The following is a 26,205-nucleotide window of genomic DNA, read 5'->3' as shown; positions in this document are numbered from 1 at the left end:
AGCCCTGTTCTCTTGGGAAAGACAGACAATAAACCTAAGTAGACTCTGTAGTATGTTATGGGGTAAACATACAGGAAGATAGGGAGTGCTGCGGTGTGGGAAGATTGTCTGGAAGGTCATGACTGTCTTTGAGCAGAGTCTTGAATAAGTCTTAAGCCTGAGGATATCTGGAGGAAGGGCATTCCAGGCAGACAGCAGCCACTGCAAAGGGCCTAAGACATGAGCATGCATTTTGAGTTCTGGGTGTGGCAAGGTAGCAAGGGCGAGGATCAAAAGCGATCAGAGAGGTTGAGGAGCAGAGCAGTCATGTGGGACATTATGGGTGTTCACAGTCTAGCACATAAAAGAATTTTGGTTTTTACATGAGAGGAAATGAAGGTTCGTTGGAGAGTTTTGATTTCTGTTTTAAAAGGGTCACTTCTGGAATTTGGATTGAGAATAGATTCTAGAGTATAAAAGAGCAAAAGCAGAGACAGCTGGTGGGAGATGATGATGGCTTGGACCAGAGAGATGGTAGTGGAGGTGGTACGTGATTGGATTCTGGATGTATTTTGAAGGTATAGCCAGTGGGATTTCCGGACAGATGCGGTGTGGGTAAAAGAGAATGAGCTGTCAGTCGGGTGCGGTGCTCATGCCTGTAATCCCAGCACTTTGGGAGGCCAAGGCGGGTGGATCACCCGAGGTCGGGAGTTTGAGACCAGCCTGACCAACATGGAGAAACCCCATCTCTTCTAAAAATACAAAATTAGCCAGGTGTGGTGGCACGTGCCTGTAATCCCAGCTACTCAGGAGGCTGAGGCAGGAGAATCGCTTGAACCCAGGAGGCAGAGCTTGTGGTGAGCTGAGATCGTGCCATTGCACTCCAGCCTGGGCAAGAGCGAAACTCCATCTCAAAAAAAAAAAAAAAGAGCTGTCAAGGGTTACATGTAAGAAATGGAATTTGAACTAGAGCCTAAAGGAAAAGGAAGATTTTGTTGACCAGGAAAAGATACATAAGCAGAGGAACTTAGGTGGAAAAGAACAGTTAGGCTGGGATTTTATAAGAGAGGCAGACAGTAAGGAGACTTCTTTGGATGAAGTGAGAAGTTTAAAAAGAGAGAAAAGGGAAGGCTGGGAAGGGACCTTGCGATCAGCTTGTGAAATGCACTAAATGTAAGGCCAAAGTATTTGAATTTTCTCTTATATGTTAAAAAATCCTAAAGGTTTTCAAGCAAGGAGTGATTTGACTTAAAAAGGAAAAAAAAAAAAAAAAAAAAGTAACAGCTTTAGAACCAGACCGATCTGAGTTCTAGCATCTTGCTGTAGGTACTGCCTTGAGTGAGTAACTTCCCTGAAGGAGTGTGCCTCAGTTTCTTCCTCTGGATAGAGGACTTACCTTTCAGAGGGAGTTTGAAAGGGCTAAGTGAGATCATGCGTATAAAGCATTAACATAATGTCAACCCATTTGGGTCTCAGCTATCACTGCTTTTTTTATTATTAAATTGTTACAGGCCCGGTGCAGTGATTCATACCTGTAATCCCAGCACTTTGGGACACCAAAGCAGGTGGATCACCTGAGGAGGTCAAGAGTGTGAGACAGGCCTGGCCAACATGGTGAAACCCCATCTCTACAAAAATTGCAAAAATTAGCCGAGCATGGTGGCACGCACCTGTAATTCCAGCTGTTCCAGAGGCTGAGGCAGGAGAATCACTTAAGCCTGGGAGGCAGAGGTTTCAGTGAGCCACGATTGCACTCCAGCCTTGGTGACAAAGTGAGACTCTGTCTCGAAAATAAATAAATAAAATAGTGGATCCAGCTATGGAAAAGAATGATATCATGCCCTTTGCAGAAACATGGATGGAGGCAGAGGTCATTATCCTAAGTGAACTAACTCAGAAACAGAAAATAAAATGCCACACGTTCTCACTTATAAGTAGGAGCTAAACAACAGTACACATGGACATAAAGATGGAAATAATAGACACTAGGGACTTCAAAAGGGGGTAGGGAGGGAGGGGAGTGAAGAGTTGACAATTACCTATTGGGTACAGTGTTCACTGTTTGGGTAATGGGTACACTAAAAGCCCAGTCACCACCAGTATGCAATATGCCCATGTAAAAAATATGCCCACATGGCCGGGTGCGGTGGCTCAAGCCTGTAATCCCAGCACTTTGGGAGGCCGAGACGGGTGGATCGCGAGGTCAGGAGATCGAGACCATCCTGGCTAACATGGCAAAACCCCGTCTCTACTAAAAAATACAAAAAACTAGCCGGGCGAGGTGGCGGGCACCTATAGTCCCAGCTACTCAGGAGGCTGAGGCAGGAGAATGGTGTAAACCCGGGAGGCGGAGCTTGCAGTGAGCTGAGATCCGGCCACTGCACTCCAGCCTGGGCGACAGAGCGAAACTCCGTCTCAAAAAAAAAAAAAATATGCACATGTACCCTCTGAATCTAAAATTAAAATAAATCTAAAAAAGAGTCCCATAAACCAGAAAAAGAAAACAAATTTTTTTAATTAGAAAAAAAAAGGTGGGCCAGGCATGGTGGCTCACACCTATAATCCAGGTACTTTGGTAGCCCAAGGCAGGCAGATCACTTGAGGCACGGAGTTTGAGACCAGCTTGGCCAACATGGTGAAACCTCATCTCTACTAAAAGTACAAAATTAGCCGGGGGTGGTGGCAGGCACCTACAGTCCCAGCTACTCGGGAGACTGAGACAGGAGAATCGCTCAAACCCTGGAGGCAGAGGTTGTAGTCAGTTGAGATCAAGTCACTGCACTCCAGCCTGGGCACTGTCTCTAAATAAATAAATAAAATTAGAAAAAAAAATGTGTAGTGTTTGCATATAACCTACACAGATCCTCCCGTATACTTTAAATCATCTCTAGATTTGTTTTAATTTTTATTTTTTATTACTGCTCCTTGCAGAGCATGGCTGCCCCATAGGCAGCATGCCCACAGTAGCCAGTCATTTCTAGAATACTTACAATATTTAATACAATGTAAATGCTATGTAATAGTTGTTAGACTATATCATTTTAAAATTTGTATTATTTTTTAATGCTATATTGTCATTTTTTGTTTTATTTTTCCCAAATATTTTCAATCTGTGGTCGTTTGAATCTGGGGGTGCAGAACCCATGAATATGGAGGGCTTGACTGTATTAACAGTGCCTGGAGAAGGGGAACATCACACACTGGGACCTGTCGTGGGGTGGGGGAGGGGGGAGGGATAGCATTAGGAGATATACCTAATGTAAATGACAAGTTAATGGGTGCAGCACACCAACATGGCACATGTATACATATGTAACAAACCTGCACGTTGTACACATGTACCCTAGAACTTAAAGTATAATTTAAAAAATGATTGAAGAACAATGATAAATAGTAATCATTATTAGTCAAAAAAAAAAACAGTGCCTGGAAATTTTTTACCCAGTAGAAATATATATTAGAGACAAAGTCTCACTATATTGCCCAGGCTGGACTTGTACTCCTGATCTCAAATGAACCTCCTGCCTTGGCCTCCCAAAGTGCTAAGATTACAGGCAGGAGCCACCATACCTGGCTGAAATATTTTTATATCACATTATATTAGCAAATATCTTGAAATATTACTGTCTTCCAAATGAGGGTAGTTATTAGATACACCACTAAATCTTTTTTTTTTTTCTGAGATGGAGACTTGCTCTGTCATCCAGGCTAGAATTCAGTGGTGTGATCTCGGCTCACTGCAACCTCTGCCTCCCGGGTTCAAGGGAGTCTCCTGCCTCAGCCTCCTCCTCATAGCTGAGACTACAGGCACTTGCCACCATGCCTGGCTAATTTTTTGTATTTTTAGTAGAGACGGGGTTTCACCGTGTTAGCCAGGATGGTCTCAATCTCTTGACCTTGTGGTCCTCAAGCCTTGGCCTCCCAAAGCACTGGGATTGCAGGCATGAGCCACTGCTTCTGGCCCATCACCACCATTCTCCTCCAGAAGTTTTTCATCTTCTCCAACTGAAACTATGTATCTCATGGTCTCTTGATACAAATAATTACAATACAAATTCCGGTTCACATGGCGTTTCTTAGGATTTTTTTTTTTTTTTTTTTTGAGATGGAGTCTCGCTCTGTCACCCAGGCTGGAGTGCTGTGGCCGGATCTCAGCTCACTGCAAGCTCCGCCTCCCAGGTTCACGCCATTCTCCTGCCTCAGCCTCCCAAGTAGCTGGGACTACAGGCGCCTGCCACCTCGCCAGGCTAGATTTTTGTATTTTTTAGTAGAGACAGGGGTTTCACCGTGTTAGCCAGGATGGTCTCGATTTCCTGACCTCGTGATCTGCCTGTCTTAGGATTTATTAAAGATTTCAGTGGATAGAAGTTTATGTCTCTTAAAGAGAGTTTAAAAGGATGACATTAAATCAGTATCTTTAAACTCTTTGTAGAAACTCATTGTAAAACCTTGCTTGGAGTAATATGCTACAAATATATTTGTCCATATTCTTTCTTAAATATTTATTTATTTATTTGAGACAGAATCTTGCTCTGTCTCCCAAGCTGGAGTGCAGTGGCCCGATCTTGGCTGACTGCAACCTCCACCCCCCCAGGTTCAAGCAATTCTCCTGCCTCAGCTTCCCAAGTAGCTGGAATTACAGGCGTGCACTACCACACTCGGGTAATTTTGGGGTTTTTGTTTTGTTTTGTTTTTTTAAGACACAGTCTCACTCTGTTGCCCAGGCTGGAGTGCAATGGCACAATCTCAGCTCACTGCAACCTCTGCCTTCCGGCTTCAAGTGATTCTCCTGCCTTAGCCTTCCGAGTAGCTAGGATTACAGGTGCCTGCCACCACGCCCAGCTAATTTTTGTATTTTTAGTAGAGATAGGGTTTCACTATATTGGCCAGGCTGGTCTCCAATTCCTGACCTTGTGATCTGTCCGCCTCGGCCTCCCAAAGTTATTTTTTTTATTTTTAGTAGAGATGGGGTTTTGCCATGTTGGCCAGGCTGGTCACTTCAGCCTCCCAAAGTGCTGGTATTATAAGCCTCAGCCACCGCGCCTGGACTTAAATCATTTTTAAGCTTAAATAACAGCACACTTGTTTTCTCCTTGTTAAGAAACTGATTTTGTCCACACATTTTTTTCTTTTCTTTTTTTTTGAGACAGGGTCTCGCTTCATCGCCCAGGCTGGAGTGCAGTGGTGTGATCTCGGCTCACTGCAACCTCTGCCTCCTGGGTTCAAGGGATTCTCGTGTCTCAGCCTCCTGAGTAGCTGGGACTACAGGCACCCACCAGCACATCTGGCTATGTCCACACATTTTCTGTTTGAGTCTATCTTTATAAAAGGGAATCCTCTACTAAAAAAAAAAAAATACAAAAAACTAGCCGGGCGAGGTGGCGGGCGCCTGTAGTCCCAGCTACTCGGGAGGCTGAGCCGGGAGAATGGCGTAAACCCGGGAGGCGGAGCTTGCAGTGAGCTGAGATCCGGCCACTGCACTCCAGCCTGGGCGACAGAGCGAGACTCCATCTCAAAAAAAATAAATAAATAAAAGGGAATCCTCAGTGTATCTTCCTTGGTAACGTTGACTTTGTAAAATGGAATTTTGTTTGTTAACATTGTTATTTTCATAGGGCTTATTTTTCTTGGAACATGCCATAAAACCAAAATATTTTGAATGTTACTCATTGACAGAGAGTAAAGAGAGTCAAAAGTTTTCATAATAACTTTAATCAGATTACTAATACTGATGCTTAATAAAAGAAATATATGGCCAGGCACAGTGACTAGCGCCTGTAATCCCAGCACTTTGGGAGGCCCAGATGGGCAGATCACCTGAGGTCAGGAGTTCGAGACCAGCCTGGCCAACATGGTGAAACCCTGTCTCTACTAAAAATACAAAATTAGCCAGGCATGGTGGTGGGTGCCTGTAATCCCAGCTACTTGGGAGGCTAAAGCAGGGGAATTGCTGAAACCTGGAGGTGGAGGCTGCGGTGAGCCGAGATCGAGCCACTGCACTCCAGCCTGGCCAACAGAGCAAGACTCTTAAAAGAAAAAAAAAGACAGAGAGAGAGAGAAAAAAATCTACATTTTGTTTATAACTACTGACATTTTGAATTTTTTAAAGCAGTTCCATACATAGGGACCAGAATATATTTAAACGACACTAAGAAATGGTGTCCTACTATTAAGCAGTTTTGACTTTAATAGCTCAATTTTTACCATACTGTATTTTAGTGAAGGTTTTGACTGTGGGCTAGGAATGCAAACATCAGAGTCCCGTCTCTTTTACTATTTATGACTGGCATTGTACAAAAATGTCCATAGTCTGTAAAAGTGGAAAAAATCATATTGGTAGTATTATTGCTTTTATTTCATTTAAAATGTTCTCTAAAATAGGTCAGGCATGGTGGCTCATGCCTTAATCCCAGCCAGCACTTTGGGAAGCCAAGGCAGGCAGATCACTTGAGGTTAGGAGTTTGATACCAGCCTGGCCAACATGGTGAAACCCTGTCTCTACTAAACATAGAAAAATTATCCAGACGTGGTGGCGCACACCTCTAATTCCAGCTACTCAGGAGTCTGAGGTAGGAGAATCTGCTTGAACCTGGGAGGCCAAGATTGCAGTGAGCCGAGATCACGCCACTGCACTCCAGCCTGGGTGACAGAGTGAGACTCCGTCTCAAAACAAATAAAAAATAAAAAAGTGTTTCCTAAAATAAATTCCCTTTGCTTTAGGAAAAACATAAATGACTTAGATAAATCTCCATTTTGTTTAATAAAATATACCATCATGCTGGGCATGGTGATTCACACCTGTAATCTCAGCACTTTGGGAGGCCAAGGCAGGAGGATTCCTTGAGGCCAGGAGTTTGAGACCAGCCTGGGCAACATGGTGAGCAATCCCTTCTGTATGAATTTTTTAAAAATTAGCACAGTGGCATGTACCTTTGTTTTCAGCTACTTGGGAGGCTGAGGTAGGAGAATCACTTTGAGCCATGTTCATGCCATTGTAATCCAGCCTGGGCAACAGAGCAAGACCTTATCTCAGAAAAAAAAAACAAAAAAACAAAAAAACAAAAAAACCACACATATATGCATAAATATTTTTCTGAATAAAACTAGAAATAGATAAGTATCAGAGCAGTTTCTTTTTTTCTTTTTTTCTTTTTTTTTTTTTGAGATGGAGTCTCGCTCTGTCGCCCGGGCTGGAGTGCAGTGGCCAGATCTCAGCTCACTGCAAGCTCCGCCTCCCGGGTTCACGCCATTCTCCTGCCTCAGGAGAGAAGCACAGGGGTCGTGGCCCCATCAGGTCCGAGGTCCAGGGAGGCGGGTCCCGTCCTGTTGGTCCTGGTCCCGAAGCGGTAGCTGGGTGTATCTCCGGACCACGTTGGGGGCGCACCATCTCTGGGAGGGGTGGCTGAGGCTCAGCAAGGGAGGGGCCACCTCCCTTCCCAGCAGACCACTGGCCTCTTCCATCGGTCTTCCTCACTGGGGCCTCCTGGGCTGGGGACCGCTGCAGTTTCTATTTAATATTCAGATAGTTTGTCTTTATTGAGAATATATAAGTAAGACTTACTTTTGGCTCTTTTAACTTTTAGTTTTTTTTGTTTTTAATAGAGATGAGGTCTCACTATGTTGTCCAGGCTGGTCTTGAACTCATGCACATAAACAGTCCTCCCTCCTCAGCCTCCCAAAGTGCTGAGATTACAAGTGTGAGCCGCCATGCCCAGCCCCTCATTTCTCAATCATTTCCTGTGTATGGTTTTCCATATTTAACAAAATGCCCTCACACTCTCTTAGAAAACACAGTAAAGAAGTATAAAAACATTTTTGTCACGGCATCTGGTTTTTAACATATTGTAGAGCTGTCTTTTCTTTAAGGTCTAGTGTTGGTATACTCAGTAGACCTTAAACCCATCCCTGACTGTGCCTTCAACTTGGTAAATGTCTTCAACTTAGACATTTACTTCTGAGTCTTTTAATGAACACAACTATTATTAATATAATAAATTACTGTGCTAAATGTTTGGAGACTTCAAATAACTATTTTATATTTATGTTCAGCACATAAATCCCTTCGTAAGGAGGTTTGTTAAATATTAAGTGGATTATCTTGGAAGGACACACAATCTTTTATTCTGTGGATCTTTAAAACTTATATTTGCTTATGCCTGAGAGAAGTAAATTGTCTGATTTGGAGAAGATGTGGGGCTCAGCTGATTCCTCACTTTTTTTTTTTTTTTTTTTTTTTTTTTTTTGAGATGGAGTCTCGCTCTGTCACCCAGGCTGGAGTGCAGTGGCTGGATCTCAGCTCACTGCAAGCTCTGCCTCCCGGGTTTACGCCATTCTCTCGCCTCAGCCTCCCGAGTAGCTGGGACTACAGGCGCCCGCCACCACTTCCAGCTAGTTTTTTGTATTTTTTTAGTAGAGACGGGGTTTCACCGTGTTAGCCAGGATGGTCTCGATCTCCTGACCTAGTGATCCGCCCGTCTCGGCCTCCCAAAATGCTGGGATTACAGGCTTGAGCCACCGCGCCCGGCCTGATTCCTCACTTTTTTTACACTGGCTTGATAGATGCCTAGCTGGATGATAAGGGTCCAGCATTAGCCAGTGGATCCTGGACCATGGAGGACCAGGCCTGCATCCCAGAGTCTGTGCTGTACCATCGTGAAAAAGTGCTCACATGTAGCCTTGGTGCATATTCTTGGAAAGTAAATTAGTAACTGACATTACCCCTAAAAATGTCCTTTGGAAACCAGAAACTTATGAAAGTAATTGCATAGGGTAAATAGTTATTAGGCATGTATGTATCAGGCATTGCCGTACCCTCTGCTAACACAGAGATGAAAGGAAACTCATCCAGTTTTCATGGAACTTGTAAGCCAATGGGAAAGCCAGAAAAACCAAGTATACTCATGTGTTGCTTAAGAATGAGGATACGTTCTAAGAAATGCCCTAGCAATTGCATTATCTTGTGAACATCAGAGTACTCTTACACAAACCTAGATGATCTAGCCTACTGCAGACCCAAGCTATATGGTATAGCCTATTGTTCCCAGGCACAAGACTGTGCAGCATGTTACTATACTGAATACTGTAGGCAACCATAACACAATGGTAAGCATTAGTGTGTCTAATCCTATTCACACACAGAAAAGGTACACTAACAATATTATATATACACGTGCATATATATACACATACTATATATACATATATACACATACATACATATATACATATACATATACATATATAGTTTGTTTTTTGTTTTTTTGAGATGGAGTTTCGCTCTGTTGCCCAGGCTGGAGTGCAAGGGCACGATCTCTGCTCACTGCAACCTCTGCCTCCTGGGTTCAAATGATTCTCCTGCCTCAGCCTCCCAAGTAGCTGGGATTACAGGCATGTGCCAGGCCTGACTAATTCTGTGTTTTTAGTAGAGACAGGGTTTCTCCACGTTGGTCAGGCTGGTCTCAAACTCCTGACTTCAGATGATCTGCCCATCTCGGCCTTCCAAAGTGCTGAGATTACAGTCGTGAGCCACTGCGCCCAGCCAGTATTATACTCTTATGGGACCATAATCATATATGTGGTCCACTGTATATGAAAAGTTGTTATGGGGCACATGGCCATATTGTCATACATGTGTCAGGTGCTGGTAAGATGTCAGATGTCCTCTAGGGGATATGAATAAGTGAATAATGAATTTTGCTTCAGGATTTAAATGAAACTAAAGAAAGGCAGTATCATTTTACTCAAGACCTTCAGGATAAGTAGGCATTGTCAGTTGACAGCTTGGAGGTGGGTAGGAATGTCTTCAAAGTAAAGGGAACATGCAAAGTCAAATAATTGAAAAACTGGTAAGTTCTGGGGACATCAAGTGGTCAAGGAAGCAAAGAACTAAGGGTTTCTTACAGGGACAAGTGGGGTGGGTACAGATAGGCTAGCTAGTGCCTATTGTAATGGGCCAGTATATTCAGCTCTCTGATGCCAAAAAACCATACAGTGTAAAAGTTGCCTGCCTTTGGGATGGGAGAATTAAATGCTTTTTCATCAGCACTCTCATAGCACTTTATGATTGTGTATTCATTTATATTTGGGCTCTGCTTTTTTAAAAAAATTAGGTCTCACTGTGTAGCCTAGTCTGGTCTTGAACTCCTGGCTTCAAGCGATCCTCCTGCCTTGGCCTCCCAGAGTGTTGGGATTACAGGCGGGAGCCACTATGCCCAGCCTGCGCCGCTTTAATTGGGAACAGAAGATAAGCATAATGAAGATTATCACACAGAGCAGTGTCTGATCAGTGTCCACAGATGTAGTTGCTGCTGTCAGAATTCTGGGCAGAGAAATATGAAGACAGGCTGAGGTTGTCAGAGACGGATTCACGGAGATCAGATCCAAACTAATTTTGAATAATGGTTGTATTTTCAGTAGACATGGGAGAGGAAGAAGAGCATTTCAGGTAAGGAAATTTGTCACCTGGACAAGGACAGATGCTGGGAAAGTACATCATTGTGTTTGGAGGCTAGGAGAGTGGCAGTGGGCTAGAATAGAGGGCAGGGGAGTAGTGGAAAATAACTTTAGCCCTATTGTATGTTGTCAGCTTAAATAAAGTTCTTTGTTTTCCACTTTAGATTGTTCTCCTATAGGAATAACCTGGTCTCCAAAGTAAGAAAAATATGCTTTCTTGGAAAACTGAAGTTTTCAAGAAAAAGTGAATAAACACACTCTCCCTGTGTGCCTGGTTCTGTTGCAGGTTTGCCATCCTGTGACCAACACATTAGAAAGGGTGATAAGTTCATTTTTTAAAATGTTTGCTGAGTTCCTATTATGTGCCAGGGGCTATTCTGGGTGCCAAGGTTCATTGGTGAACAGACACAAATCTCTGCCCTGATGGAGCTGACTTTCTAATGTAAATATGAGTCAATGTGCCACAGAGGAGAAGGAAGAAGTAGAGGAATTATTTGGCGGGAAGGAGTAAAAAACGATTGATACTAAATGTGGCTTAGGGTGATGCATTCCCACATAAGATTTTGCCCACGGCATCTTTCCTTCAGTCAGGTTGCCAAGAAACGGGATTCTCCCCTTAAGTTTGGAGAGTTGGAGCCTCAGTTTGTGTTTCTGAGTCAATCTGAGGCCCTTGTTTGCAGGTCCCACCTGACTCCACTTAGACCTGGAACAGGTTCCCCAATTTGCTTGAAATTTTCCCAAGGGCAACTAGTAACCGCAGATTCCAGGTGAATCAGAATCTCCAGGGTTGGGGTAGGGGAGGACAGGAGTCCCTGGCTTTTGTTTTCTTGAAACAGAGTCTTACTCTGTTGCCGAGGGCGATAGCTCACTGCAGCTTTGACCTTCTGGGCTCAAGAAATCTTCTCACCTCATCCTCCCTGGTAACTGGGACCACAGGCATGTGCTACCACACCTGGCTAATTTTTTCTTTTTCTTTTTTTTTTTTTTTTTTTTTTTTTGAGACAGGGGTCTTACACTGTTGGCCAGGCTGGAGTGCAATGGTGCCATCTTGGTTCACTGCAACCTCCACTTCCCAGGCTCTGTCGATCCTCCCACATTAGCCTCTCAAGTAGCTGGGACTACAGGCATGTGCCATGATGCCCAGCTAATTTTTATATTTTTTAGTAGAGACAGGGTTTTGCTATGTTGCCTAGGCTGGTCTCAAACTCCTGAACTCAAGCGATCCACCCACTTGACCTACCAAAGTGCTGGGATTACAAGCATGAGCCACTGTGCTCAGTGGTTTTTCATGTTTTGTTTTTTGAGACAGAGTCTTGCTCTTGTCACTCAGGCTGTAGTGCAATGGCATGATCTTGGCTCACTGCAACCTCTGCCTCCCAGGTTCAAGCAATTCTGCTTCAGCCTCCCGAGTAGCTGGGATTAAAGATACCCATCACTAGGCCTAGCTAATTTTTTTTTTTTTTTTTTTTTTTTTTTTTTTTTTTTTTTTTTGAGACGGAGTCTCGCTCTGTCGCCCAGGCTGGAGTGCAGTGGCCGGATCTCAGCTCACTGCAAGCTCCGCCTCCCGGGTTTACGCCATTCTCCTGCCTCAGCCTCCTGAGTAGCTGGGACTACAGGCGCCCGCCACCTCGCCCGGCTAGTTTTTTGTATTTTTTAGTAGAGACGGGGTTTCACCGTGTTAGCCAGGATGGTCTCGATCTCCTGACCTCGTGATCCGCCCGTCTCGGCCTCCCAAGTGCTGGGATTACAGGCTTGAGCCACCGCGCCCGGCCGCTAATTTTTGTATTTTTAGTAGAGACAGGGTTTGCCATGTTAGCCAGGCTGCTCTTGAACTCCTGACCTCAAGTGATCCACCCACCTAGGCCGCCCACAGTGCTGGGCTTACAGGCATGAGCCCATGCCCAGCCATTCATGTTTTTAATAACCAACTCCAGTTCATATTATTATTATTATTATTATTATTATTATTATTATTATTATTATTTTGAGACGGAGTCTCGCTCTGTCGCCCAGGCTGGAGTGCCGTGGCGCGATCTCAGCTCACTGCAACCTCCGCCTCCCCGGTTCACGCCGTTCTCCTGCCTCGGCCTCCTGAGTAGCTGGGACTACAGGTGCACGCCACCGTGCCTGGCTAATTTTTTTTTGTATTTTTAGTAGAGACGGGGTTTCACTGTGTTCGCCAGGATGGTCTCGATCTCCTGACCTCATGATCCGCCCGCCTCGGCCTCCCAAATTGCTGGGATTACAGGCTTGAGCCACCGCGCCCGGCCTCATATTATTATTATTATTTATTTATTTATTTATTTATTTTGAGATGGAGTCTCACTCTGTCACCCAGGCTGGAGTGCAGTGGCACAATCTGGGCTCACTGCAAGCTCCGCCTCCCGGGCTCACCCCATTCTCCTGCCTCAGCCTCCTGAGTAGCTGGGATTACAGGCACCCGCCACCGCGCCCAGATAATTTTTTGTATTTTTAGTAGAGACAGGGTTTCACCGTGTTAGCCAGGATGGTCTCGATCTCCTGACCTCGTGATCTGCCCATCTCAGCCTCCCAAAGTGCTGGGATTACAGGTGTGAGCCACCACACCTGGCCTTCATATTATTTTGAAGCAAATCTCAGATGTCATTTTTTTTTTCATTCATGCCTATTTCAGTATGGATTTCTAAAAGATACAGAGTCTTTTTAAAAAAAAAATGTGATCCCGAGGTCAAGTAATCGAGACCATCCTGGCCAACATGGTGAAACCCCATCTCTAAAAGTACAAAAATTCGCTGGGCATGGTGGCGCGCACTTGTAGTCCCAGCTACTTGGTAGGCTGAGGCAGGAGAATCACTCAAACCTGGGAGGCGGAGGTTGCAATGAGCCAAGATCACACCACTGCACTCCAGCCTGGCAAAAGAGCAACACTCCGTCTCAAAAAAAAAAAAAAACCAAAAACAGAAATTACCCGAGTGTGGTAGTGCGCACCTGTATAACTGAAAAAAATTTAACAGAATGATATATTTATAATTCATCAGGAATTATAGAATTTCAATGCTGATGGACTCTGTGAAATTGTAAATGTGTCAGGATTAACCTAGAATTATGGAATTATATGAACTTTTAATTAGGCAAGGTCTTTGGGAGCTTGGAAAACTGAAGTTTTCAAGGAAAAGTGAATAAATACAGCTGCCTTATATTTAAATCCTGGATATTTATTCAATATTTATTATACCCACTTATGTGCTATTTGCTGGGGATATGAAGACAAATAAGATGAGATTCCTGTTTTTGAGGATAGTACTATAATATCTTTTTTTTTTTTTTTTTAGATGGAGTTTCGCTCTTGTTGCCCAGGCTGGAGTGCAATGGTGCGATCTTGGCTCACTGCAACCTCCACCTCCCAGGTTCAAGCGATTCTCCTGCCTCAGCCTCCCGAGTAGCTGGGATTACAGGCATGTGCCACCGCGCCCGACTAACTGTATTTTCAGTAGAGATGGGCTTTCTCCATGTTGGTCAGGCTGGTCTCGAACTCCTGACCTCAGGTGATCCGCCCACCTCAGCCTCCCAAGTGCTGGGATTACAGGCATGAGCCACTGTGCCCAGCTGTTAGAGTTTACCTTAATGAAATATGGGCCCTATATGTATAGCTATTGTCCTGCTTGCTAAAGTAATCATGGATGTCTTGATTTTCATGGATTCCTGTTTACGTTGCCAGATTCACCATTGCTGATGGTCATTCCTTTTTAATAGATGACAAGTCATGGAGTTCTGGGAGTTTGGGAGCTGGTTAAGTTAAATGATTTTCAAACTTTTTTCTTGCAGTTGAGTAAGAGTTGAGCTACTCAGCTGAAGGGTGTGTGTGGGGAGAGGTGGGAGTGTTAAGAGTGCCTCCACCACCAGCTATTTTAAGCCTCCAAGATAGCTCCTGGATACCTTAAAGAATACTGGGTCCCAAGTTTTAAAAACTCACTGATGTGGTCTATTAAGTTCATTAACAAATGGGAAATGGGACCCAGAGGTTGGAGCTTCTTCGTCGTCACATGATTAGTCAATGTCAGTATCCAAAACAAGCCCTGTGACTTCCAAATTCAGTGTCCTTGCCCTATGTCCTCAGCCTCTGTAAAGCCTTGACAGAAATTCTCCCCAGCCGCCTTCATGGTTGGTCACTCTTTCCCCCATGTTATAGCACATTTTTTTTGCCAGCTGGATTGCTTAATATGTTAGGCTTATTTCTTTCTTTCTTTTTTTTTTTTTTTTTAATATTTTAAGTTCTGGCCTCCCCTAGACCCCACCCTCCCACCCCAACAGGCCCTGATGTGTGTTATTCCTCTCCTTATGCCCATATGTTCTCATTGTTCAACTCCCACTTATGAGTGAGAACATGCAGTATTTGGTTTTCTGTTCCTGTGTTAGTTTGCTGAGAATGATGGTTTCCAGCTTCATTCATGTCCCTGCAAAGGATACGAACTCGTTCTTTTTTATGTCTGCTGTTAGGCTTATTTCTGCCCCACCTCATTCCTACCTCAAGTAGGAATTAAAGCAATTTAAAGACCTTCAAAGTCTTCATTTCATGAAATGAACCAGGTTTATCACTTATGTTAAATATTGCCTTTTCCAACTTTGGGATTTTTTTTTTTTTTTTTTTTTTGAGACAGAATCTCACTCTTTTTGCCCAGGCTAGAGCACAATGGTGAGATCTCCACTCACTGCAAGCCGTTCTCCTGCCTCAGCCTCCCAAGTAGCTGGGACCACAGGCGCCGGCCACCGTACCCGGCTAATTTTTTGTATTTTTAGTAGAGACGGGGTTTCACCGTGTTAGCCAGGATGGTCTCAATCTCCTGACCTTGTGATCCACCTGCCTCGGCCTCCCAAAGTGCTCAGATTGTAGGCGTGAGCCACTGCGCCCGTCCGGGAATTTTTTTTTTTTTTTTTTTTTTTTTTTTTAGACAGAGTTTTACTCTAGTCGCCCAGGCTGGAGTGCAGTGGCACAATCTTGGCTCACTGCAACCTCTGCTTCCGAGATTCAAGCAATTCAGATTCAAGCCTCCTCGCCTCCTGGATTCAAGCAATTCTCCTGCCTCAGCCTCCAGAGTAGCTGGGGCCACAGGCCCAAGCCACCACACCCAGCTAATTTTTTGTGGTTTTTATAGAGATGGGATTTTTTCCATGTTGCCCAGGCTGGTCTCGAACTCCTGAGCTCAACTGATCCGCCTGTCTCAGCCTCCCAAAGTGCTGGAGTTACAGACATAAGCCACCATGCCCAGCTGGGAATTTTTATTATTTTTATTTATTTATTTTTTGAGACAGAATCTTGCTCTGTCGCCCAGGCTGGAGTGCAGTGGCATGATCTTACCTCACTGCAACCTCTGCCTCCTGGGTTCAGGCAGTTCTCCTGCCTCAGCCTCCCGAGTAGCTGAGATTACAGGCGCATGCCACCACACCTGGCTGAGTTCTATATTTTTAGTACAGATGGGGTTTCACCGTGTTGGCCAGACTTGTCTCAAACTCCTGACCTTAGGTGATCCACTCACCTCAGCATCCCAAAGTGGTGGGATTACAGGCGTGAGCTACCGCACCCGGCAGAATTTTTAAATTTCTAAGTTTTTCTTGTAATAATTTGCCTTACTCTTTTCCACCCACTCCTCCTTGCTTTTAGAAGGCCCTAGCTAGTGACAAAATAAATGAAGAAATCCTTGGTTGAATAATAACTAAAAAAACTTAAAGCCAATCATGCTGAGTTTGACAGCTTCTTTTCTCCCCAAATGGATATAATTGTGAAAATATTGTCATGTTTTCTTCTAGCAAAACGTCATATTATTTCACAAAAAGCCCAGCGATTTCACCTGAAGAAGCTTGGGAACTCCTGCCAAATATTGTAGCACTTCTCACATTGCAATGGTAATGAATTGTTGCATGTCTGTCTTCCAAAAGAAAGTGAGTTCCTTCAAAACGGGAACCATGCCAGAAGGTGAAGTCTTGCAATTACAAAATTTAACAGCACAGTACAATTACAATATAGTAAAAAGAATAAGATGAGAATACTTTATATCCTTATCAACATGAATAGTTATTTGCCTTGCATAACTGGCTGTTCATGGCATAACTTTCTGATGGTGACACCCATTGGAAAACTGTTTGCTCAAACACAGTAGTTCACTTTTCAGCCTTGCTTCTTCTGTTCTACAAAATGTGAAGGATTTTTACATTTATTACATTTATGTCATACTATTTTGTATTCCCACCCCTAGCGTAGTACCTGGCGCTAATGTTTGTTAAATGAATAATGAATATTCTTTAAACCCATTGAATAGTTTTATTAAAGATAGGAATTAAAGAAGGAGCCTTTCTCATTCCCTAAGCTGTTCTTCAAGGGTAGAAAACAAAAGGAGGCACAGGAGAAAACTGTGTAAACAATTTAATTATCTGTCCTCCTTCCTTCTTCCTTTCTCCTATCCTCCCTCTTTCTGAATACTCTGATCCTATAATCTCTGCTGATGAACTCATATAATCCCTTCAAGAGATTTGGTTCAAGACCTTACAAATGACTATGGGGCCAAAATTGAGTAACCAAGACTGGATTTAACTTCCTGTGTAAAAACGGTAAAAGTCGGCCGGGCGCGGTGGCTCAAGCCTGTAATCCCAGCACTTTGGGAGGCCGAGACGGGCGGATCACAAGGTCAGGAGATCGAGACCATCCTGGCCAACACGGTGAAACCCCGTCTCTACTAAAAAATACAAAAAACTAGCCGGGCGAGGTGGCGGGCGCCTGTAGTCCCAGCTACTCAGGAGGCTGAGGCAGGAGAATGGCGTAAACCCGGGAGGCGGAGCTTGGAGTGAGCTGAGATCCAGCCACTGCACTCCAGCCTGGGCGACAGAGCGAGACTCCGTCTCAAAAAAAAAAAAAAAAAAAAAACCGTAAAAGTCAGACACAATATAATGAAATAATGGTTTTTTAGATATTAGATATAAGGCAGCACAGGACAGTGACTCCTGAGAGGACAAAACAAATGAGATGAGCCCTATAACTGACCCAGTTTACTGTCAAGAGTGTTCCATAGCTCAGGGGAGGAGGAACCCACAGGAAAGCTGATAATCTTCCTGAGTTGAGCTGATGTCTCTGAGAGGTTAAAATGGCCTAAATTCGGCCAGGCACGGTGGCTTACGCCTGTAATCCCAGCACTTTGGGAGGCCAAGGCGAGTGGATCACGGGATCAAGAGATCGAGACCATCCTAGCCAACGTGGTGAAACCCCGTCCCTACTAAAAATACAAAAATTAGCTGGGCATGGCGGCATGTGCCTGTAATCCCAGCTACTCCCGAGGCTGAGGCAGGAGAATCACTTGAACCCGGGAGGTGGAGGTTGCAGTGAGCCGAGATTACCTCACTACACTTCAGCCTCCCAACAGAGCGAGACTCCATCTCAAAAAAAAAAAAAAAAAAAAAAAAAAAGAAAGCCTACCGCCAAGGCAGGGTACCAGAGAGAGAGAGCACTACACTTCACTATCTGGAGATCTACAGAGTCTTTCTCAAGTTTTCAGCTGATAACTGATGTGTTTGAGAAAACTACCTAAGTTCTGGGAAGGAACCCTATTTGGAGCTCACATAGGGCAGAGAATAGTTTGTGTTCCCATCTGCAAGAGTGCAAAAGTCCTTGTAATTCATAGAATATCAAATGAGGTATTTATTGCCTCAATATAGGGCAAAATGACTTCTAGACTAAAGATTGACAAAGCTTAAAAGCAAACCTTAAAAGGATCAGACATTTTGTAAAGAAACTTTGTAAAGTAACTTAACTGTGTCCTAGACAAAGCTCAAAAATATCCAACACCTGATAATGTGAAATTAACAATGTCTGACATCCAATAAAAAATGACCAGGCGTGCAAAGAAGCAGATAATACCACCTTTAATTGAGACCACCACCACCAATTAAATCAATCAATAGAAACAGACGCAGAAATCACACAAATGATAGAATTAATCATTAAAAAGTTGGCCAGATGAGGTGGCTTATGCCTGTAATCCTAACACTTTGTGTGGTGGAGACAGGTGGATTGCTTGAGGCCAGGAATATGAGACCAGCCTGGGCAACATGGCGAAACCCGGTATCTACAAAAAATACAAAAATTAGCCTGCCGTGGAGCTCATGCTTGTAATCCCATCACTGGGAGGCTGAGGCAGGAGGATCACGTGAGACTAGGGGTTCAAGACCACCCTGGGCAACACAGTGAGACCCTGCCTCTTCAAAAAAAATTTTTTTAAGTTGTTGCTATCTTACGTAAGTTCAAGAAAATAGTGAAAAGATTAAACAAATAATGGCATGGATTCTCATCTTGGGCCAAGACAACAAAGCAAAAAAAATTTTTTTAATAATAATGACATGGAATATATTAAAAAGACCCAAATTGAACTTCTGGAGATGAAAACTACAATGTTTTAAAATAAAAGTTTACTGGATGGGATTAACAGAAGATTAGAGACTGCAGAAGAAAATATTTATGAGTTTGAAGTCATACGAATAGAAGCTATCCTAAATGAAAGCCAGAGAGATTAAAATACTATAAAAGGCCAGGCATCGTGGCTCACACCTGTAATCCCAACACTTTAGGAGGCCAAGGCAGGAGGATCGCGTGAGCCCAGGAGTTCAGGACCAGCCTCCTAGACAACATGGTAAAACCGTGTCTCTACAAAAAATACAGAAATTAGCTGGGCATGATGGCAGGTGCCTGTGGTCCCAGCTTGGGCAGCAGAGCAAAAACCTGTCTCAAATTAATAAATTAAATTAAAAAAATAAAAGACTGAAAGAAAATACAGCATCATTGAACTGTGGGACACTTCAAATAGTCTAATAATGTAACTGTAATTGTAGTCCCCAAAGGAGAGGAAGGGGCATAAAATATTTGAAAAAATTAATGGCTGAAATTTGTCTAAATTGGAGGGAAACTATAAACCTGCAGATTCTAGAAGCTTAGTGAACCCTAACCACAGGAAGCATGAAGAGAACTACACCAAGGCTTTTCATAATCAGATTGCTTAAAACTAGTGGTAAAGAGAAAAATATTTAAAGTGTCCAGAGGAAAAAATGACACATTATGAAAAAAAGAAAGGTAAGAATGATGGCAGACTTTTCTTTGGAAATAATGCAAATGAGAAACAGTACATCAGTATCTTTTTTTTTTTTTTTTTTTTTTTTTGTATTTTTAGTAGAGATGGGGTTTCACCATGCTAGCCAGGATGGTCTCAATCTCCTGACCTTGTAATCCCCTCCTCTCGGCCTCCCAAAGTGCTGGGATTACAGGCATGAGCCACCACGTCTGGCCGGTATATCAGTATCTTTGAAGAACTGAAAGGAAAAGAAAACCCTGTCAATCTTAAACAATATGCCCAGTGAAAATATATTTCAAAAATGAAGGAAAGATAAACACTTTTTTGGGGGGTGGAGGATAGAATCTCTGTCTGTCTCCCAGGCTGGAATGCAGTCACACAATCCTGGCTCACTGCAGCCTCAACCTGCGGAGGCTCAGGTGGTCCTCCCACCTCAGCCTCCTGAGTAGCTGGGATTACAGGTGCGCATCACCATGCCCAGCTAATTTTTTTATTTTTTGTAGAGATGGGGTTTTTCCGTATTGCCCAGTAGGGTCTCAAACTCCTAGACTCAAGCAATCCGCCCACTTCAGCCTCCCAAAGTGCTGGGATAACAGGCGTGAGCCACCATGCCCATCTCACACTCTTTAAAGATATATCAAAACTGAAAGAATTCGTCAGCAAAGACCTGCACTACAAAAAATACTAAAAGATTCCTTTCAGGAGAAGGAAAATGATACCAGATGGAAATCTGGATTTACTTAAGAGAAGGAAGAACACTGGAAGTAGTAAACATGTCAGTAAAAATAAAGTGACTGCAGTTCATTTTACCTTCAATAGGTCAGGGGGTAAAAATGTGATTTTGAAGACTGCAACTATTCTTTAGTTCATGTCTGCTTAAAGTCTGTCAATAATTTGCTAACCTCAGCACCTTTTAGAGGTAAATTTGTTTGTAAATTATTGGGAAGTTATGACTCATGTTATAGCAACTTACTACAAGTAAAGCAAATGTCAGCAGTTTTTGGTAAGGTATCTTGTATTGGCTCTTGGTGGTTTTTTTTTTTTTTGGTTCTTTTTTTGAGACAGGGTCTCACTTTGTCACCCAGGCTGGAGTGCAGTGGTGCAATCTAGGCTCACTGTAGTCTCAACCTCCTGAGTTCAAGCCATACTCACTAGGCTATATGCATACACATATGTATATGTGTATATATAAATTATATATACACACATACATATAAATTATATTGCACACACACACACGTATATATATATATATTTTTTGAGACGGAGTCTCACTCTGTCACCCAGACTGGAGTGCAGTGGCCGGATCTCAGCTCACTGCAAGCTCCGCCTTCCGGGTTTACGCCATTCTCCTGCCTCAGCCTCCCGAGTGGCTGGGACTACAGGTGCCCGCCACCTCACCCGGCTAGTTTTTTGTATTTTTTAGTAGAGAAGGGGTTTCACCGTGTTAGCCAGGATGGTCTCGATCTCCTGACCTTGTGATCCGCCCGTCTAGGTCTCCCAAAGTGCTGGGTTTACAGGCTTCAGCCACCGCGCCCGGCCTTTTTTTTTTTTTTTTTTAAGATGAAGTCTCAGTCTATTACCCAGGTTGGAGTGCAGTGGTGCAGTCTTGGCTCACTGCAGCCTCTGCCTCTCAGGTTCAAGCGATTCTCCTTCCTGTCTCAGCCTCCCGAGTAGCTGGGATTACAGGCGACTGCCACCATGCCCAGCTAATTTTTGTATTTTTGGTAGAGCGGGGTTTCACCATGTTGGCCAGGCTGGTCTTGAACTCCTGACCTCAGGTGATCTGCCTGCCTTGGCCCCCCAAAGTGTTGGGATTACAGGTGTGAGCCACCGTGCCCAGCCCAGAATATCTTAAATAGGCAAAACTGATTTGCCGCACTAGCTTTCCTGAAATATCTTTTCTTGCAACCAATATGTTTCTTAATGAGAGCTTAGATTTTCTCCCTCTGTGTGAAAAAAAAATGATAGTCTGTTGTATCTCTGCCTTGGAGGTCTTTGAAGTTTTGCTGTGAGCTTAAGTAAATTCAGACTGTTTTTAAGATACAGTATTTCTTGGCCAGGCATGGTGGCTCATGCCTGTAATCCCAGCACTTTGGGAGCCCAAGGTGGGCGTATCAACTGAGGTCGGGAGTTCGAGACCAGCCAGCCTGACCAACATGGAGAAAGCCTGTCTCTACTAAAAGTACGACATTAGCCAGGCATGGTGGCATGGGCCTGTAGTCCCATCTCGGGAGGCTGAGGCAGGACAATCACTTGAACCTAGGAGGCAGAGGTTGCGGTGAGCTGAGATCGCGCCATTGCACTCTAGCCTAGGCAACAAGAGAGAAACTCCCTCTCAAAAAAAAAAAAAAAGGATACAGTATTTCTTTTAAGACAGCTGATGTAGTTTATTCTTCAGGTCAGTAGGCTGCTTTAAAATACTCTATGGGCTGGGCATGGTAATTGTAAGCCCAGCACTTTGGGAGACCTAGGTGGAGGATCGCTTAAGTGCAGCAGTTCAAGACCAGCATGGGCAACACAGTGAGACCTCGTCTCTACAAAATTAAAAAAAAAAAAAAAAAAAAGTTCTAAGTATTTAGCTGGGCAGTGTAGCATGTACCTGTAATCCTAGCTTCTTAGAAGACTGAAAGGGGAGGATTGCTTGGGCCCAAAAAGTCAAGACCAGGCTGGGCAACATAATGAAACCCTGTCTCTTTAAAAAAAAAAAAAAGTTCTGAGTATTTGGTATATTTGGTATACTTAAGGAAAGTGAGCCTCACTTGAGGTTCTTTTTAAATTTTATTTTGTTTTCGAGATAGGTTTGGTACTTTTGCCCGGGCTGGAGTGCAGTGGCAAGATCACGACTCACTGTAACCTTCATGTCCTGGGCTCAAGTCATCCCCTGACCTCAGCCTACCAAGTAGCTAGGACTAAAGGCAAGCGCCACCACACCTGGCTAAACTGACTTGAGGTTCTTGTACTTCAAGGACCATTTTGTCTCCTTCTTCTCTTTGTTTTATTAATTGTATTTATTTTTTGATTAGATCTTACATGCATGTGGCACAAATTTCAAAAGGTACAAAAGGACATATAAATAAAGAGTGTATCTTCCTCTGTTCCCCAGTCACCCTGTTTTCTTCCCAGAATAGTGTTACTGGTTACTTGTGCTTCATTTTAGGGTCTATACATTTACACACACACACATCATATATGTGTGTGTGTATTTTCCCACACACACATTTGGGAACATAATGTACATACTGTTCTGCACCTTTCTTTTTTCATTGACCACGTATCCTTCCAAGTCAGTATGATTTAAACTGCCTCATTAGTTTTAATGACTGTAGAGTATTCTACTATGTAGGTAAACCATAATTAATCAGGACATTTAATCATGGACATTTAGGGTTTTTAAGAGAGTTTTAAAAATTAAGATATAGTTTACATACCATAAAATTCACCTTTTTAAAGAATATAACTCAGTAGTTTAATTCAAGAACTTTTTTTTTTTTTTTAGAGACAGAGTCTGGCTCTGTTGCTTTGGCTGGAGTGCAGTGGTGTAATCATAGCTCACTGCAGCCTTGACCTCCTAGGCAAACAATCCTCCCATCTCAGCCTCCCAAGTAGCTGGAACTACAGGTGTGCACCGCCACACTCAACTAATTTTTAAATGTTTTGTAGAGATGGGGTCTCACTACTTTGCCAAGCAGGTTCAAGAACGTTTTTGTTGCCCCAGAAGGAAACCCCATACCCATGACATCTAAGGTTTTACAGTCCTTTGTTAAAACCAATAATACTAAAATAATAATAATAATAATACTGCCCTGGATATTCTTATACACATGTCATTTGGCACATGTGAAAGAATATCCAAGTGACAGCTGGTTATGGTGGCGTATACCTGTAGGCCCAGCTACTTAGGGGGTTAAGGATCTCTTGACCCCAGAAGTTCAAGTCCAGCCTGGCCAACAAAGAGAGACCCCATCTCTTAAAAAAAAAAAAAAAAAAGTGAGTGAAAAAAAAGAATATCTGCAGTACAAATACCTGGAAATGGATTTGCTTGGTAAGCTGATTTGTGCACTTAAGATTTTGGAAGACATTGCTGAATGCCCTCACTAGAGGTTATATGAGTCCGTATCCTGTCAGTGTATAGAAGTTCCTATTTCCCCACTCCCTGCTAGCATAATTCTTCATCCAACTTTTTTATCATTGTCAATCTGATAGGACATGTAGTATCTCACTACAATATTAATTTATATTTCTCTTATTGTAAGTAAGGTTGATTATTTTATATGCTTAGGAGCTACTTGTATTTCCTTTGTTGTGAATTGATTGCTCATAAACTGATTAAATCTTTGATATTCTGGAAGGATCCTGATAAAAAAATTTCCCTTATTTAGAATAGCTTTTTATATATTAGGGAGAAAAGCCCTGATAAACAATTTTCCTTATCTATAGGAGCTCTTTATGTATTAGGGAGAAAAGCCCTGATAAAAAATTTCCCTTATTTATAGGAGCTCTTTATGTATTAGGGAGAAAAGCACTCTGTGGTATGAATTGGAGGTATTTTTCCCAGTTATTTTTGTTTTAGTTTTTGACTTTGCTTATGATGTGTTTTTCTTTTATCATGCAGAAGCTTTGTATTTTATGTTGACTTTGTCAGTCTTTTATGACTTGTGTGTCTTATGACATCCTTAGACTTTCCTCACTCCAACATTGTTTAAAAAAAAATTCTCCCATGTGTTATTCTAGTACTTTAAGTTTCTTTCTCCCTCCACCATTTAACGCCTAGATCCATCTAGAATTTATTTTTGTGTAAGATGAGGTGTCAATCTACCTTATTTTCCCCATATGGTTAACAACTTTTCCCCACCGCTTTGAAATGTCATTTTTACGCTGTGTCCTCTTGATTAAAAGCTATTATTTAAGATGTTTGTTGGTGCAATTCAGAACAATTTTAAATATTAGCTTTAATTTTTTAAGAGAGGTAGTCAGGTGCTCAGGGCAGTGATTTCTGAACTCTTGGGGTGCCTATAGCCCCCTTCCCTCCACGACAAATCCTACTGCTGAGTGCTAGTGCTGCTATTTACAGAGGGGAAGACGTCTTGCCCACGTCTGTTGGGCCAAGAAATAGTTTCCAACCACTCATGCAGGGATTTCCCCTTAGCCTCATAAAATCCACCTGGGGTCAGCCACCCATCTAGGGATGTTACTTGAATGAGAAAAGAGCCTCAACAGGAGTCCAGAATTAAAGGGAGAATCTTTCCAGAGAAAACAAAATTCTTCACTTCTGGGTCGTAGTGACTGATCTTCAGATTATCTTCTCATTTTATTTTATTTATTTTTCTTTTTAATTTTATTTTTTGAGACAAAATCTCGCTCTGTCACCCAGGCTGGAATGCAGTGTGCAACTTGGCTCACTGCAACTTCTGCCTCCCAGGTTCAAGCAATTTTGCTGCCTCAGCCTCCCAAGTAGCTGAGACTACAGGCATGTGCCACCACACCTGGCTAATTTTTTGTATTTTTAGTAGAGATGGGTTTCTCTACTAAACCCACCTGGGCCAGGCTGGTCTCGAACTCCTGACCTCAAGTGATCCACTCACCTCAGCCTCCCAAAATACTGGGATTACAGGCATGTGCCACTGTGCCTGGCCTATCTTCTCATTTTAAAATCATAGTCAAGTTTTACAATTTTGCTTTGCTAAATTTATTTTAATGGACCATAGGTCATCTGGTGAAAGGAACCCCTGGATTAGGCTATATTATGACTACATTTTGGCATTATTTGAAGCTGGAGAATACAGGACTAAGGGGTCATCTCTTTTAATTTGAAACCATTTTAAGGTGAGAAAAGAGTGTGGCCCTTTAAAAAGAATTCTCAGCGTGCCCCTGACTGTAAAGGCTCCTAGAGTTGTACCTACTGGGACCAGAGGAGAAGGCCTGTCTGGAAGTTCCTGATGCTGCTGATAGGGGGTAGATATCCCCAGGGAGCCTTCTTTCAAGCCAAGTGTTTGACCCCCTATTTTGTTTGGTAGAGAAGATTGCACAATGGCTTTTAATCTCATTCAATATTATTGTTCTGTTTGCACTACTCAAGGAGTAGTTTGTCATTCTGAACTTAGGGGTAGCAGATGTTCTCTGTGCTTGCAAGTGCTGGTGGTATAACACCTCAGTGGAGTGACTGGTGTTAACTTCCTGCCTCAGGGCTTGTTTAACCCTTAGGGCACCTTATCAAGTAGAGGAATTAGGCAAGTGTGTCAAGTAAGGAGGGAAGCTGGGAGAGTCGTGGAAGTGTTTTTCTGTGGTATAGACTATTTTTCACTTACATTTTTATTAATTAGTTTGTTCCAGAGACAGACACTTTAAAAAAATGAATTCACAAAGGATACAGGGGAATTCAATTTAAGTGGTCATGTTAAAAAAGTAATATCTCCTTTATAGGCTTAATGTATGTCATAATTGGCTAATTTATTCCATATGATTGTGATGCCTGAGAGACAAGCCTATGGTATGGTGATGAGCCATGGTTAATACAATTTTATCTCACTAAATGTCGTCAGGATTTAAGGGAAGACCTTCACACAGATTTCTCTGTATCTATGTGATGATCATTTTCCTGCTTTTCTTTCTGTCTCATCTTCACTCCTTCCACAGTCACGTTATGGTAGTATAGTCATGCCAGTGTGCCCATGAGTAACTCCAAGTC

The 26,205-nt window shown here is 42.9% G+C and overlaps 1 protein-coding gene across 3 annotated transcripts in view; it reads left to right on the top strand.

Annotated features, from left to right (window-relative positions):
* BICRAL (BRD4 interacting chromatin remodeling complex associated protein like) overlaps window positions 1-26,205 on the top strand; it is an 89,893-nt gene that overhangs the window by 14,101 nt on the left and 49,587 nt on the right. The window contains exon 2 of one of the 3 annotated variants that reach the window (XM_023212829.1): window positions 16,216-16,311. The exons of 1 other annotated variant lie outside the window; for it this stretch is intronic. Coding sequence is in view for 1 of the 2 variants with exons in the window: in XM_023212828.1 (XP_023068596.1) it covers window positions 16,372-16,381 (10 nt within the window). In the remaining variant the exon portion in view is untranslated. One more of the 3 variants, XM_023212828.1, reaches the window with a different exon arrangement.

This window comes from Piliocolobus tephrosceles, chromosome 5 (assembly GCF_002776525.5).
Source record: "Piliocolobus tephrosceles isolate RC106 chromosome 5, ASM277652v3, whole genome shotgun sequence".
In the NCBI taxonomy this organism is placed as follows: Eukaryota; Metazoa; Chordata; class Mammalia; order Primates; family Cercopithecidae; genus Piliocolobus; species Piliocolobus tephrosceles.
Note: the sequence above shows the minus strand (reverse complement) of the source record. Positions and strands in the feature narration are given on the sequence as shown.